The sequence below is a fragment of the Colobus angolensis genome, unplaced genomic scaffold (assembly GCF_000951035.1).
Source record: "Colobus angolensis palliatus isolate OR3802 unplaced genomic scaffold, Cang.pa_1.0 Scaffold152, whole genome shotgun sequence".
NCBI classification, from domain to species: Eukaryota; Metazoa; Chordata; class Mammalia; order Primates; family Cercopithecidae; genus Colobus; species Colobus angolensis.
This window is the reverse complement of record NW_012114622.1, coordinates 1,763,886-1,779,000: the sequence shown is the minus strand read 5'-3', so window position 1 is coordinate 1,779,000 and position 15,115 is coordinate 1,763,886. Positions and strand designations below refer to the sequence as shown.

The 15,115-nt window shown below is 35.5% G+C and overlaps 1 protein-coding gene across 1 annotated transcript in view; it reads right to left on the bottom strand.

Moving 5' to 3' along the window:
- Nucleotides 1-270: 270 nt before the first annotated feature.
- METTL15 (methyltransferase like 15) overlaps nt 271-15,115 on the bottom strand; it is a 234,244-nt gene continuing 219,399 nt past the window's right edge. Inside the window, exon 7 of the mRNA XM_011936321.1 lies at nt 271-1,453. Coding sequence (XP_011791711.1) covers nt 1,008-1,453 — 446 coding nt within the window. The 3' untranslated portion in view covers nt 271-1,007. The remainder of the gene's footprint in view (nt 1,454-15,115) is intronic.

Below are 15,115 nucleotides of genomic sequence, written 5' to 3'. Positions count from 1 at the left end.
ACCCAGGAAGCAGAGGTTGTAGTGAGCCGAGATCAGGTCACTGCACTCCAGCCTGGGAGACAGAGTGAGAATCCGTCTCAAAAAAAAAAGAAAAAAAAAAAATCTTCTACCAAGTACTCTTTTCTTGAATAAACTTATACCCTTATTACAGTTACAATATCTTTGTAACAACATTAAGGGAGCATTGATTTTGCTATATTAAATAGATAGTTTTCTATTTCAAATAGACTTCACTGAATTATTTTGGCTCAATTAAAAAATACAAGATTGTAATAAGAGACTTTATTACTTACAAAAGGCATTGTGAGCTATTATTAAAATACACACAATTGACATGAAATATAAGTTTTGTGAAACAATTCTTTGTAAGGATTTTACATGTTTACCTTGAGATATACAAACAAAATGGCCCATATCATATGGAAAAATCCCTTTTAAATAATAGACTAAAATTTGAAAGATGAAATTTTACCAGTATAACATGTATTTAAACTAATATTTTAAAATTTAAAATTTGTAAAAAGTGTACATTTGAGAAAGCTATAGTAATTATTCACAAGTAGGGACATTAAAATTCATTCCATAATCATCATTATTTGAGCCAGAGAAAGACTGATGCAAATTGGAATATCTAAATTCAAAATTTAGGACATGCAGATATGATTATAATATATTTCTCTTTGGCAGCTTGAGTTTACATATTTAGATAAACCCAACTATTATCTTTTAAAAATGTTTCTGGCCAGAGGAAGGACTGCATTTCAAGAATCCAATATGATGCAAAGATTAACACATTTTTCCAGTCTTGAGGTGCTGCTGCTCCCTGAGTGTAACTTTCTCTGTCATGTATTTCCTACAGTTTCTTTTTGAGGGAAAAAAAAATGCTAAATGCTATCAATTTTCAGACTGTCCCACACTTAAACCTATATCAAGACATTCAGGAACACAACATGAGTAAAGATTAGAGAAATTGTGAGAAAAAATTTGAAGAATAAGATGATTGTAACTTATAATTTGATAGCTGCTCTAAGCTTGGCTGAGCGCCCTCTGGGGTTATCTTGTACATCCTGATCTTGTGGACTAAGAACCTTCTTGTGTATCAATTCCCACATTAAAGGAGCTCTTCTCATAGAGACGTCTTCTGTGTTTTCGTGACCAGAACCCAATTGTGATGTTTTCATCACTTGCTGTCTAACACTTAGGTTAAATCTTTCTGTCATGCTTATTCCAAGCAAAAATCTTTTGACGATGCGATCCTCTAGTGAATGGAAGGAGAGGGCAACAAGACGACCACCAGGTCTCAGAAACTTCTGAGCTGTCTTCAGTCCTGTGTAGAGTTCATTGAGCTCATTGTTCACAAATATGCGAAGAGCCTGGAAAGTCTTGGTGGCAATATGGGTAGATCGCTGTAGTAAGTCTTTCCGTGCATAAATAGCAGAGGGAGGAAATGCACCTAGGTACACATTTTGTAAAGACAGGAAAAGAAGACCAGTAATATTAACATTTTTCACTGTAAATCTAATGAATTGTGTAGTTGTGTGCATATTTAGTGAACTAAGTTTTCTTAGAAAATTGTGGTGGCATTTCATTCATACTTTCCCCTCTTATTCCCAAGCATTCTTCCAAGGTTTAAAACTATGTGGCAAAAAAAACCTTTCATAACTCATAAACATAATTGGAATTTAATAAGGAGCACAGAAAGAGAAATGGTGGACACATATATAAAGAAATGATAACAAAATCCTTCTCAAATTTGGTGAAAAACATTAACTCAAAGATGGCTCAATGAACCACAAATACAATAAACAAAAAAATGCTGCCCAGGCCGGGCGCGGTGGCTCAAGCCTGTAATCCCAGCACTTTGGGAGGCCGAGACGGGCGGATCACGAGGTCAGGAGATCAAGACCATCCTGGCTAACACAGTGAAACCCCGTCTCTACTAAAAAAAAAAAGGCAAAAAACTAGCCGGGCGAGGTGGCGGGCGCCTGTAGTCCCAGCTACTTGGGAGGCTGAGGCAGGAGGTAAACCCGGGAGGCAGAGCTTGCAGTGAGCTGAGATCCGGCCACTGCACTCCAGCCTGGGCGACAGAGCGAGACTCCGTCTCAACAACAACAACAAAAAAATGCTGCACATAGACACATCACAAAACTACTACAGCCAAAGATAACAACAAAAAAAACATGCCAACAGAAAAGAAAATTCATTACATAAAGAAGAACAAAAATATTATTAACAGCTAAGTTTTTATGAGCACACTGGAGGCCAGAAGATAGTGGAATAACATAAACAGCATTGAGAAGAAAACTATTTACCATGAAGGCTAAGTCTACTAAGATATTTATTCAAAAATAAAGGTTCGAAGACATTTTAAAAGAAATAAAAAGCGAGACAATCCACTGTGAACAGGTCTGCATTCAAGACATTGAAAGGAAATACGTTAAGCTGAAATAAAATGAGGGCAGGTGATCATTTGGATATACAGCTGAGAATGAAGTGATAAGGCCATAGGTGTAAAACATTTTTGAAATAAATTAAAGACTTATATAAATGGAAAACTACTGAATGTTCAAATATTGGAACACTTAACTACTGTATGTTCAAAGATTGGAAGATGGCAATACTACCCAAACTGATCTAAGATTCAATGTAATCCCTATCAGAATTCCAGCTGACTTCTTTGTACAAATTAATAAGCTGATTTTAAAATTCATATGAAATTACAAGGCATCCAGAACAGCCCAAATAATCTTGGAAAAAAAAGAATAAGGTAGCAGGACTTACATTTATGAATTTGAAATCTTACTACAAAGCAATGATAAGACAGTGTGGTACTGGCAAAGCAGTAGATATAGAGAAAACTAGAATGTAATTGAGAGTGAAGAAATAAACCCATACCTGTAGAGTCAACTAATTTTTGACAAGAGTGCCAAGACCATTCAACTGGGAAAAGCCTTTTGAACAAACAATGCTGAGAAAATTGGATAGCCACATGTAAAAGAATGTAATTAGACTCTTACATCACATACAAAAACAAACTCAAAATATATCAAAGACCTAACTGTAAAAGTACAAACTATAAAAATCTTAGAATAAAACATAAGGCTAACTCTTCATGACTTTGAATGTTGCAAAAGATTCTTACATACGACACCAAAATTGTGAACAACAAAAGAAAAACATAGATAAATTGGACTTTATCAAAATTAAAAACCTTTCTCATTCAAATGACACCATCAAGAAATGAAAGACAAGTCAGAGAATGGGAAAATATTTGCAAATCATAAGTCTAATAAGGAACACATATCTAGAATACATAAAACAAGTAAACTGCAGAGTACATGTATATTATTTATATCATATTTTAAAACATGCATATCAAAATAGATATGTTCCATCTACTTCAATAATTGAGATAAGCAAAAATTACTAATTTCTAAATAAACCCATAAATATAATTTTCCTTAAGCTTATAACCACTGGCACACAAACAAGATATTAAAGTATAATGTTCAATAGATTTATACAAAAATTTTTCCTTGATTTTGAACCATGTTCCTGGAGAGTATTATCCCGTAGAGAAGCAATGTTTCTAGTACAAATTTGTTCTTAATGAAGATCTCAGAAGATAACTGCAATCTTGGCATTTTAATCTCCTTAGCGTGTTTCTTAAAGAAAAGTTAATTATACAAGGCTGGCACCTTAGTTCACATTTCAGTAATCTGAAAACATAGTAGTAAAGTTCAGGCATAGTAGATTAATCTTCTATGGGAACTAAATCAGAGAAGGAGAGAAATCTTGCATGTATCAGAGAACTGAGAACCTGGTGGTTTAAAGTAAACCAAATTGGTGTGATGGTTCTCTCTTTCCTGTACAAAAATTACTTTGCCAAAAGTGTAGAGAATGTTAGACACTAGGGGATTTATCTTCCAACAACGAGGTCTCTCAGGAACATGATGTCAACATCAAAACTGAAGAGGAAGGTCAGCTTCTTACCACTTGCTATTCAATTTCTCCATTTTCCTGGTAAGAGTTTGGGTCACTGGGAAATGTGTTTCAGAGTATTCTAAGAATCTGGACAAACATGCAACTATTTATATTTTGAAGCCTGGACTCAGAGGAAGTGTCAGAAAGGTTGCATTCTTATTTTTATTTATTTATTGTTATTTTTATTATACTTTAAGTTCTAGGGTACATGTGCACAATGTGCAGGTTTGTTACATATGTATATATGTGCCATGTTGGTGTGCTGCACCCATTAACTCATCATTTACATTAGGTATATCTCCTAATACTATCCCTCCCCCATCTCGGCACCCCATGACAGGCCCTGGTGTGTGATGTGCCCCTTCCTGTGTCCAAGTGTTCTCATTGTTCAATTCCCACCTATGAGTGAGAACATGTGGTGTTTGGTTTTCTGTTCTTGCGATAGTTTGCTGAGAATGATGGTTGCCAGCAGCATCCATGTCCCTACAAAGGACATGAACTCATCCTTTTTTATGGCCGCATAGTATTCGTGGTGTATACATCCCACATTTTCTTAATCCAGTCTGTCATTGATGGACATTTGCGTTGGTTCCAAGTCTTTGCTATTGGGATTAGTGACGCAATAAACATACCTGTGCATGTGTCTTTTCAGCAGCATGATATATAATCCTTCGGGTATGTACCCAGTAATGGGATGGCTGGGTCAAATGGCATTTCTAGTTCTAGATCCTTGAGGAATTGCCACACTGCCTTCCCCAACGGTTGAACTAGTTTACAGTCCCACCAATAGTGTAAAAGTGTTCCTATTCCTCCACATCCTCTCCAGCAACTGTTGTTTCCTGACTTTTTAATGATCGCCATTCTAACTGGTGTGAGATGGTATCTCATTGTAGTTTTGATTTGCATTTCTCTGATGGCCAGTGATGATGAGCATTTTTTCGTGTGTCTGTTGGTTGCATAAATGTCTTCTTCTGAGAAGTGTCTGTTCATATCCTTCGCCCACTTTTTGAAGGGGTTGTCTTTTTCTTGTAAATCTGTTTGAGTTCTTTGTAGGTTCTGGATATTAGCCCTCTGTCAGATAAGCAGATTGCAAAACTTTTCTCCCATTCTGTAGGTTGCCTGTTCACTCTGATAGTAGTTTCTTTTGCTGCACAGAACCTCTTTAATTTCATTAGATCCCATTTGTTAATTGTGGCTTTTGTTACCATTGCTTTTGGTGTTTTAGTCATGAAGTCTTTGCCCATGCCTATGTCCTGAATGGTATTGCCTAGGTTTTCTTCTAGGGTTTTTATGGTTTTTAGTCTCTAATCCATCTTGAATTAATTTTCATATAAGGTGTAAGGAAGTGATCCAGTTTCAGCTTTCTACTTATGGCTAGCCAGTTTTCCCAGCACCATTTATTAAATAGGGAATCCTTTCCCCATTTCTTGTTTTTGTCAGGTTTGTCAAAGATCAGATCGTTGTAGATGTGTGGTATTATTTCTGAGGTCTCTGTTCTGTTCCATTGGTCTATATCTCTGTCTTGGTACCAGCTGCATTCTTGAAGACCTTGCATGATTCAAATTTTGCATAATTCAAAACTACTTTTCTCAAAGAAGAAATATGATATAAAATACATTTTAATGTACATATATTTTCACGTAAAATAGGAAGTAAACATTCATGGAGCACACAAATCAATAAGTACTGTAGGATATTTTTGCTATATACATACTTTTTTAATTTCTTAGCATTATCTCTAACATTTTCCAGAAATTAAAAGCATGGTTCAACATAACCGCTTAACTTTCTTCACATTTTGATGCAGAATTTCTTAATTCATAAAATAATAGAAAGGCAGAAAGCTCAATAAATGTTTGCATACTATTGTCAGTAAATATGTTTTTTAAAATTAATGAAAATGGAATGTTTCATAACAAAACCAAAAAAACAAAAAAAAAGTCTGAAATCACCACATAGTTCTAATATAAACAACAGCATTGGTTAATTTGACATTAAAGTTTGTTAGACATTTTGGCTTACTAGCTAAAATAGCACCTTCTTGTGGCAGAAGGATGAACATAATTTATAATTCATTTAGTTAGCTAGCTGTGAAACTATGACATTCCTAATTCCTTTCATTTGATGAAATCGATTTTCAAAGCATTCACCCAAAGTGATATTTTACTAGTATTTTATATTACACAATTTCAAGTTTATATAAATCATGTTCACATTAAGTATATCCCCTAATATATAAGAATCTGCAGCTGACAAAACCACTGCAATCAGACAAGCTTTTCTTTGTAAGATCTAATTTGGTCTTGCCAATGTCATAAAGTCATGCAGAATGGACATAACAACTCTCAGCTATGTTTGGGAATAGATGGTCTTCAACATAATAGGGGAACCTTAATTTATGAAGCTTTCCTTCTGGGGACTTCTTGCTCTTGTTTGGGGAATTCTGACCTGGATTATGTCTGATGGATTTCCTGGAAGATATTTCTAGATGTGGTCTTATCAACCTCGCTAAGTCTCATCTTTAGGGACCAAGAGATGACAAGAGGTCTGCAATGAGCAATGTGTTTTGTGGAGCTTTTTCGGTACTTCTCTGGGGGGGATCAAAGGCACATATCTTCCCTTATTTTAGATAGGTTAAATTTCCAGTTCCATCCTTCCTTTATACTGGTACCTCATGTCTGTAATTTTTAGGAAGAAAGGTTGTCAAAGCAGATCGTGTAAAATGAAATTAAAAAGAAACAAAAGAATATAAACAGCATGTGATGCCGGGCACGATGGCTCATGCTTGTAATCCCTTTAGGAGGGAGGGATTTGGGAGCACTTTGGGAGGCTAACGCAGGCAGATGGCTTGACACCAGGAGTTCAAGACCAATCTTGGGCAACATGGTGAAACCCTGTCTCTCAAAAAACAAAACAAAACAAAACAAAACAAAAAACAAAATAAACAATAAAAACACCTACAATTTAGCCAGGCATGGTGGTGCATGCCTGTAGTCCCAGCTACTCCAGAGGCTGAGGCGGAAGGATCATCTGAGTCTGATGAGGTTGAGACTGCAGTGAGCCATGATTGCACCACTGCATTCCAGCCTGGGCAACAGAGTGAGACCCTGTCTCAAAATACATAAAAATAAAAATAAAATGGCATGTGATAATGGAAATTACAGTAGTAAGAAGAAAACATCAACTGGCAATGGGACACATGGATAAGAAAAAACAATCCAACCATGAAGGATTAGCAAGGTTCTATGAATTATTAAGCTTAAAGACAATAAAAGTCCTGTGCCTCTGAAGAAGCAAAAATGGTTTTCTTGTGAAAGTCACTGTTCAGAGAGCAAGGAACAGAGTTATCTTAGGAATGCACAAGCTAGGTAAGAACAGCTGGCTCCTGATTTAATCAAGAAAACAAGATTTCAAAAAAACTAACAGATTCAATGCCTACTCTTATGCTGGACTCTGAATGAGGCCACAGGGAGAAAAAAGTAAGACAGAAAAATGGTCCCTGCCTTCGAGGAGCTCACTGTTTTGCAATTCTTCTTCACCTCCTTCTCATCTCCCATATACTGCTATCAGAAATAGAAACTTGTCGTTCTGCTTTTTTCGTCTGCTGAGTTTCACCACAGAGTCTAGTACGGCTAATTCATCTGATTAAGGAATAGAGTAGGTAAGGTGGAAAATCACAATTTGTGTCATTAGGTTTGATGATGAGAGAAAATCTCCTTTTTGTGTGTTATAGTCCATGAATAGACTTAGTTAACCTAGTACCAATGTATATGAGAATAGGTGTGCTTACCCCTAGTAGAGTACTTATCATACTCTTCTGTAATTACTCATTTACTTGTTTATCTCACTCATTTGACTGTGATCTCCTTGTGAATAAGAACTATTTCACGTTTACTCTTATAACCCTAGTACTTGACAGAGAAGATTGTGATTCTTTTTTTTTTTTATTTTATTTTTTTTTATTTTTTATTATTGTACTTTAAGTTCTAGGGTACATGTGCATAACGTGCAGGTTTGTTACATATGTATACTTGTGCCATGTTGGTGTGCTGCACCCATCAACTCGTCAGCACCCATCAATTCATCATTTATATCAGGTATAACTCCCCAATGCAATCCCTCCCCCCTCCCCCCGATTGTGATTCTTAATTCTGACTGTACATCACAGTCACCTGTGGTGTTTTTGACAAAAATGCCTGGCTGCACTCTAGATCTACTGAATCAGTTTCAGGGGTTTATTATTCAGGAATCACTACTTTTAAAAAGCTTTACAGAGGATTTTGACATGCAGCCAAGATTAAAAACTACTTTAGAAAACACTCAATAAATGTTGAGAAGATAATGAATAGATAATAAATTTAAAAAATGGATAAAAATCCAGGATCATTAGTGCAGTTTCATTCACATCATCGGGTGTGTACGTCCTGTGTGCCAAGTCTGTATATTAAACCTATGTGTCCAAAACTTATGTATAAAGCCTATGTGTGTCTTTCGCACCTATGTATTCAAAGCTTATATATATAACCTGTGTATCCAAGACCTATGTCTTCCCCAGTCTAGAGGGTGGAGTTCAAGGAACATGGCTGTGCTTTGGTCAAGGATAGGCCGAGGAAGGATGTTCACATCCTGCATTACTCAGTGAGTTCAGGGAAAACGCGTATAACTCCACTTGTTATCACAGCCATGTAGCCGTAACATGGGAAGGCCATCACTTGGTTCTATGCCAATATTGTCTGTAAAAGGTATAATTGCCCTGCTGATACTGTGCAGGTGTAGGCACCCAGAGAAAGGTAAGAGAGAGTCAGAGCTATCCATCTTTGCAGACGGACGGAGGGGAGCCGGGACAAAGCTCGGCTCACTTGTGCCCAGAGAGAGAAAGAGTTAAGCTGCTGACCCTGAAGCCAAGGGAAAGTCAGCCATGCAGCTGCAGGCATGGGGGCAGCAGGAGCCACAGAGCTGGAGCAAACAGCTGAAATAAAGGCGAACAGTGTAGAGTGTGAGTATAAGAAAGCTATCGATGAGAGCTGCTGCTAAATAAAATCATCTTTCACCTGCCTGCAGCCCCGAGTGTTCTTTCTACTTATCCACCCACTCCCTTCAGACCTCAACATGACATTTGGTGTAGCCGTGAACCTGACAGGGTGGTTCTATAAAGAGCATAATATTCAGTCATATCAGTAAGTGACTAAATGAGCAGCATCATAATTTTAGTCACAAAAAGCATTATGAAAATACTTTTTAAATGTCATGATATAGGTCCAGTCCTCTATGCTACTTTTTGGCTAAACGTGATCATGGGAACCAATGTATGATTTTTGTTGGAGCAAGTGAACTCTCAAATTTGCCAGCAATTTCACCGTCTCAATATAACTGATTGCATGCACTTAATTATACCTGATAATGATTGAGAACATCCTTGATTAATCAATTATTTGTACATGCAACGGAGCACCTGCAAATAATTTTAACCTCAGAAAATCCAAGCGTGGAAGCCTTTATTACCTGACATAGGGGAAATGTGCAAGGTGAACTTTAGTTTTGCATATTTCTTTTGCAGAATAAAATGAGACATGATAATATAATGTTAAAATTTGGAAATTTAAGTTTTAAAAAGTCCTCAATATCTTCAGTGATTTAAGTTCAAGTTTTTCCCCAAAGATTAATGTACAATATTGTTAAGATTTTATGTAAACTTTTTTCACTTAACAACTATAACATCCTAAACCACAAATTTTCTAAATTCTTCAAAAGAGCAGAACTGTTTTCCTCCTTATACTTTAAAATAGAAAAATTTGTTAGTAAAACTGACTACAAAAGGAAATTAAAGGCTAAGGTACATTTAATGGGAAGATGTTTTCATGTTAAATACACTTTTAAAAGAAAGCATACACTAAACCCAGCATGGGAACAAGTTCTAATTTCAATACAATTTTGAGACATTATTTGGCACTTACTTCTCTCACAGTAATGCTGGGAAAATTCATGACATAAGGGATTGACCCTAGCTGTGAAAGAAAATTGTTAAAGAGTTCTGCCTTATTAGAGGCACTCCATTCTCACATTGCAGATCAGGTTTGTTGATGGTGGTGTATTTTAAGACTCTTGACAGTTTGATATCCTTTCTGTTTTCTTTGTCTCACATCAGCAAATTCTAACGCCTCTATATCTGGGATATATCCAGAACCCCACCACTTCTTACCAGCTCTACCACTATGACCCTAGTCCAAGCCATCATCATCTTTTCCACACATCCACCACCAGACTGATCCTTTTAAATACAAAAATTAATCATGTCAACAACTCCAACATCCCCTGACCTTGCTCTTAACTGAAACTTGGCATGGTCCCGCCTTAGTCCTTTGACCTGTACTTAGAAGATCTACCTTCATAGCCCTGGGTAGCTTACTCCCTACTTTATTCAAGTATCTTTTCAACTACCACATAATTCAAAAGGCAGTCTCTAACTATGCTTATGAAAAACAGCACCATGTCACTAGTCCCCCTACTTTGGTTTAATTTTCTTCATAACACCTTATCAGAAATAAATATTTATTTCTTTGCCATCTGTCTTCCTCTACTAGAATACAGACTCAGGGAAAATAGAGACTGTATTCACTGCTATAAAACCTTTGCACCAAAAATAGTTGGTGGATTGAAAGAATGACTACATTTGTACTTCCAAGTTATAAACATAGTCATTGTTAAAAAAATGAAAAAAGAAAAAAAAAAGAAAGCCAAAGGAAATATTATCATTTGTATTTGAAGTCAACAGTTAATGTCACTACTCTTTACATTCTACCTCAAGAGGCAACCAAAAGGCATACTTCCTTTTTTCTTCATACACATGTATGAAAAAATATATATATATGAGTATATGTGCATATATAAAAATATATACACATATATTTATAAGAAGAGAATCATCTGTAAAATAATCTACAAACTTAGTTTACTTATCTTTACAAATAATTTCAGTTGTATAAATGCATTATAATTCATTTTGCTTGTTCATTTAACAAATGTTTGTAGTGTCAAGTACCAGCCAACTGGAAACACAATAGTAAATAAGATAGAAGTGGTCTCTGGTGGACCTCACATTGTCACCACAGCAGGAACATTTAGGATGGTTTTTATTTTTTCCATCACACACAAAAAATGATGCAATAAACAGGTGAACTGTACATTTTAAAATTCTACATAGCAGAAAAACTCTACAAAGTAAAATGACAGTCACAGTCTGGGAAAAATATTTGCAACTGTATGTGAATCTTGTATGTCTCTTGGAGCTGTTAGGTCAAAGGGTAGTTATGTCCACTTAAATTTGGATCAATATTTCTAAATATACTCTCTAAATAGATTATACCAATTTACTTCCTTCAATAGTATATGAGAGTCCTTCTCCTCACACCCTTACCAGTACTAGAAGCTATCACTCTTTAACTCTGATAGTAGGTCTATCAGATAGATAGACTATCAGATAGATAGTCTGAGAGTAGGTAAGTCTTAGCTTACTATTGTTTTAATTTTCATTTCTTTGGTAATTAGTAAGGTTGGACATCTTTTCAAATCTAATAGCCAGTTGATTCCAGCTAGAAATTGCTTGAACAAATCCTTTGTCCATTTTCTTGATGTGATGTTGGTCTCTGCTTTACTGATTTAGAAAAGCTGTTCATAAAATAAGGATATTAACCCTTTGTCAACTATTTATATAGTTGAAAATATTTTTTCCTGAAATGTGAATGTCTTTTAATTTTGTGGAGATTCCGCCATTCAAAAATTAAACATTTTTATACAGACTTTTTTTTTATAGTAGTTTTAGGCTTTATTAAATTTAGGAAGGCTTTCCCCACTCTAAGATTACAGATATAATCAACTCTATTTTTTTATGTATTTCTGGTTTTATTTCTTACATTTGAATATTTAATCCACACAAAATTTGTTTTTTAGTATATGAGGTTCAAATCTAACTTTTTTTTTAAAAAAAATGACATAGTCAACTATCCTATTTATTAAGCAGTACATTCCTTTTGTACTGATTTAAAGTACCCTCTTGATCATATACTACATTTCTATACATAGATGGATCTGCTTCTGGATTTTCAATTGCATTCCATTGATGCATTTCTCCTATTTTTCTGCAAATACCAGGTTATTTTAATTATTATTAAATATTTTTTCCAGTAGGTTTTGCTATCAGGTGGGACAACCTTCTCCCTATCATCTTCTCCATCACCAGCCCACAATCATCTTTCAACATTCTTTTCAAAATTATCTTGGGTATTCCAATATATTTATTGCTCCAAATTAAATTCAGAATCAAAGTATATAAAAATAAAAATTTTGATTGGAATTATAGTAAGGGGGTAAATTTATTTGTGTAAAATTTAATTATAATGTTGAAGCAATGCATCCAGGGAACATAGTATTTCCAGTAATATTTTATATGTCTGTTATTAAATAGTTGTCTTCACTTAAGTCTTGGTCATGTTATGTGCAAGCACTATGTTTATGCATATACATTTTAATCACTCCTATGAAAAAGCATAAAAAATGACAATACTTCTGCTAATAAAACATTGTGTAAGGGAAATGTCGCTGACCTTCAGAGAAAGGGCTCTAAGTTCAATTTTCAGATCACTCACTTTTTCTATGGCTATTTGATGTGGGGTAAAACACTTTACTTCTGAGTTTCTCTATTCTAGGATGAAATCATAACACTTCTCACAGGATTATTGTGAAAATCAGGTAAAAAATGTTCAGAAGCATTTAGTGCATACTTGGCATAAAGTAGTCATTTTATGAATGGCATAATACAGTTACTTACCCTTCTCAGTTGTAAAATGGAGTAGGTAGGAAGGGGATTTGATACGTTAACTTAAAGGTTCTGCCAAGCTTATTCCACTTTCAGCCTGGACTAAAGACAATGGGTAAGATAAAGGGTTACTGAAAATCCCTTAAGTATCTGAGTAATGTTTATTCAAGTTAGGTACTGGACTAAAAGATTTCAGCATCCGAAATGAAGTATAAAATTTTCCTAATGTATACATTAATGGAACATTCTCGAATTTACAAAGTAATACTTAGGTTCTAAAAATATAAAGACTTAGAATGACTTAAGTATGAAAAAAATTGTCTTTAAAAAAAAAATGTAGGCCGGGCGTGGTGGCTCACGCCTCTAATCCCAGCACTTTGGGAGGCTGAGGCGGGTGGATCACGAGGTCAGGAGATCTAGACCATCCTGGCTAACCTGGTGAAACCCGTCTCTACTAAAAATACAAAAAATTAGCAGGGCATGGTGGTGGGCGCCTGTGGTCCCAGCTACTGGGGAGGCTGAGGCAGGAGAACGGCGTGAACCCAGGAGGTGGAGCTTGCAGTGAGAGGAGATCGCGCCACTGCACTCCAGGCCACTGCACTCCAGCCTGGGTGAGAGCGAGACTCCGTCTCAAAAAAAAAATAAATAAAATTTAGTTTTACCCTATTTAGTAACTGATGCTAAGGATTTTAACAGACCAAATTTCATCAGCCTAAACCTTCCAGGCTGTATTTAAACCATCTACTCAGTTTATTTTCCATAATTAAACTTCTAGATTTCTCTTGCCACCTGAGTTATACAACTTGTATTTGGGCATTTTAAGAATGCATTTTTGTTTTTTCTCTATTCTTTTTTTTACTCCTTGCCTAGTTTTCATAGAGCACCTTTCTGCACAGGAATTTTTTTTTTATACTAAGAAATAGGGTCTCACTATCACCCAAGCTGAAGTGCAATGGCATGACATAGGTCACACTGCAGCCTTGAACCCTGGGATCAAGGGATCCTCCATTTTAGCCCCCTGAATAGCTGGGACTATAGGTGAGCACCACCACACCCAGCTAATTTTTAAATTTTTATGTAGAGATAGGGTCTCTCTATGTTGCCTAGGCTCGTCTTGAGCTCCTGAGCTCAAGTGCTATTCCTCCTACCTTGGCTGCCCAAAGTGCTGTGATTATAGGAGTGAGCCACCATGCCTAGCCTTACTTTTTAAGCATGTTCTACAAGGCTAAAATATATTGGAGTGATTTTAAACCATGCCCTTTGTTTTCACAGCTCAAAAAAAAAAAAAAAAAAAACTATTTATTTAGTCTGCCTATCAACTGAATTGCGTCTGAGGTTACCAGAAATTGTATAGACTAAAAAAATGTATTACCTGCAATGTACTAAACACTGGGGATTAAAACATTTCTGAATACATAGTCCTTGCTCTCATGAAATTCAAACCTAATGAAGAGAATGATATGTAAATATTGTGATAAGTGCTAAAAGAATTATACATGCTCTTAGGAGAGTGAAGAAGAAAGAGAGAAGAACATTGACCCTGTATCGCACAGCATTTTCCAAACTTCAATCCCCAACCAAATACCAGTGTATCTGTTGTCAAGTAAGTTTGGGAAATGCAACATGTTACACTCCTTTTTCCAGGATTCATAATGCCCATTAACATGGTAGAGTTCTTAAGATAACTGTATAACTTTGTTTGCCCAGAATTTCCCAACTTTTTGATAAGAAATTGTTTTAATTTTAATAACCATTCCATAGCATTTATTTTCTGGATAACACACTTGGGAAAATACTGGAGGTAGATTTTGTTTTAATCATGTTCCACGTATTTAATTCTTACAAAAATTCTAAGAGGTATGAAATAGATGTTCTAATTTTCATTCAAAGGTACCAAACTGAGGGGTTAAATGTCTCTTCTCAAGTTCGCAGGGATTATAAGTAGTCTTATTTGACTAGTTCATCTCAGATACATTCTAGGAAGTCTAGATCAGTATGAGTTTTCTCACCAAAAAAACTCTTATTTTATACATACATATATATATATATATTATAAGTAGTCTTATTTGACTAGTTCATCTCAGATACATTCTAGGAAGTCTAGATCAGTATGAGTTTTCTCACCATAAAAACTCTTATTTTATACATCAAATTTATTGAATACCCTTTCTCACCCATTTTGTGTTCTGAGCTCTTAGCATGGTTGTTCAATGGTGGTTTACTGAATATATAAATATATGCAGCATAGCATTCAAAATCCACTTGATTTCATTAACAGAGCTTCCAACTCCTGTGCAGCAAATGGATTACAGGTGTGCA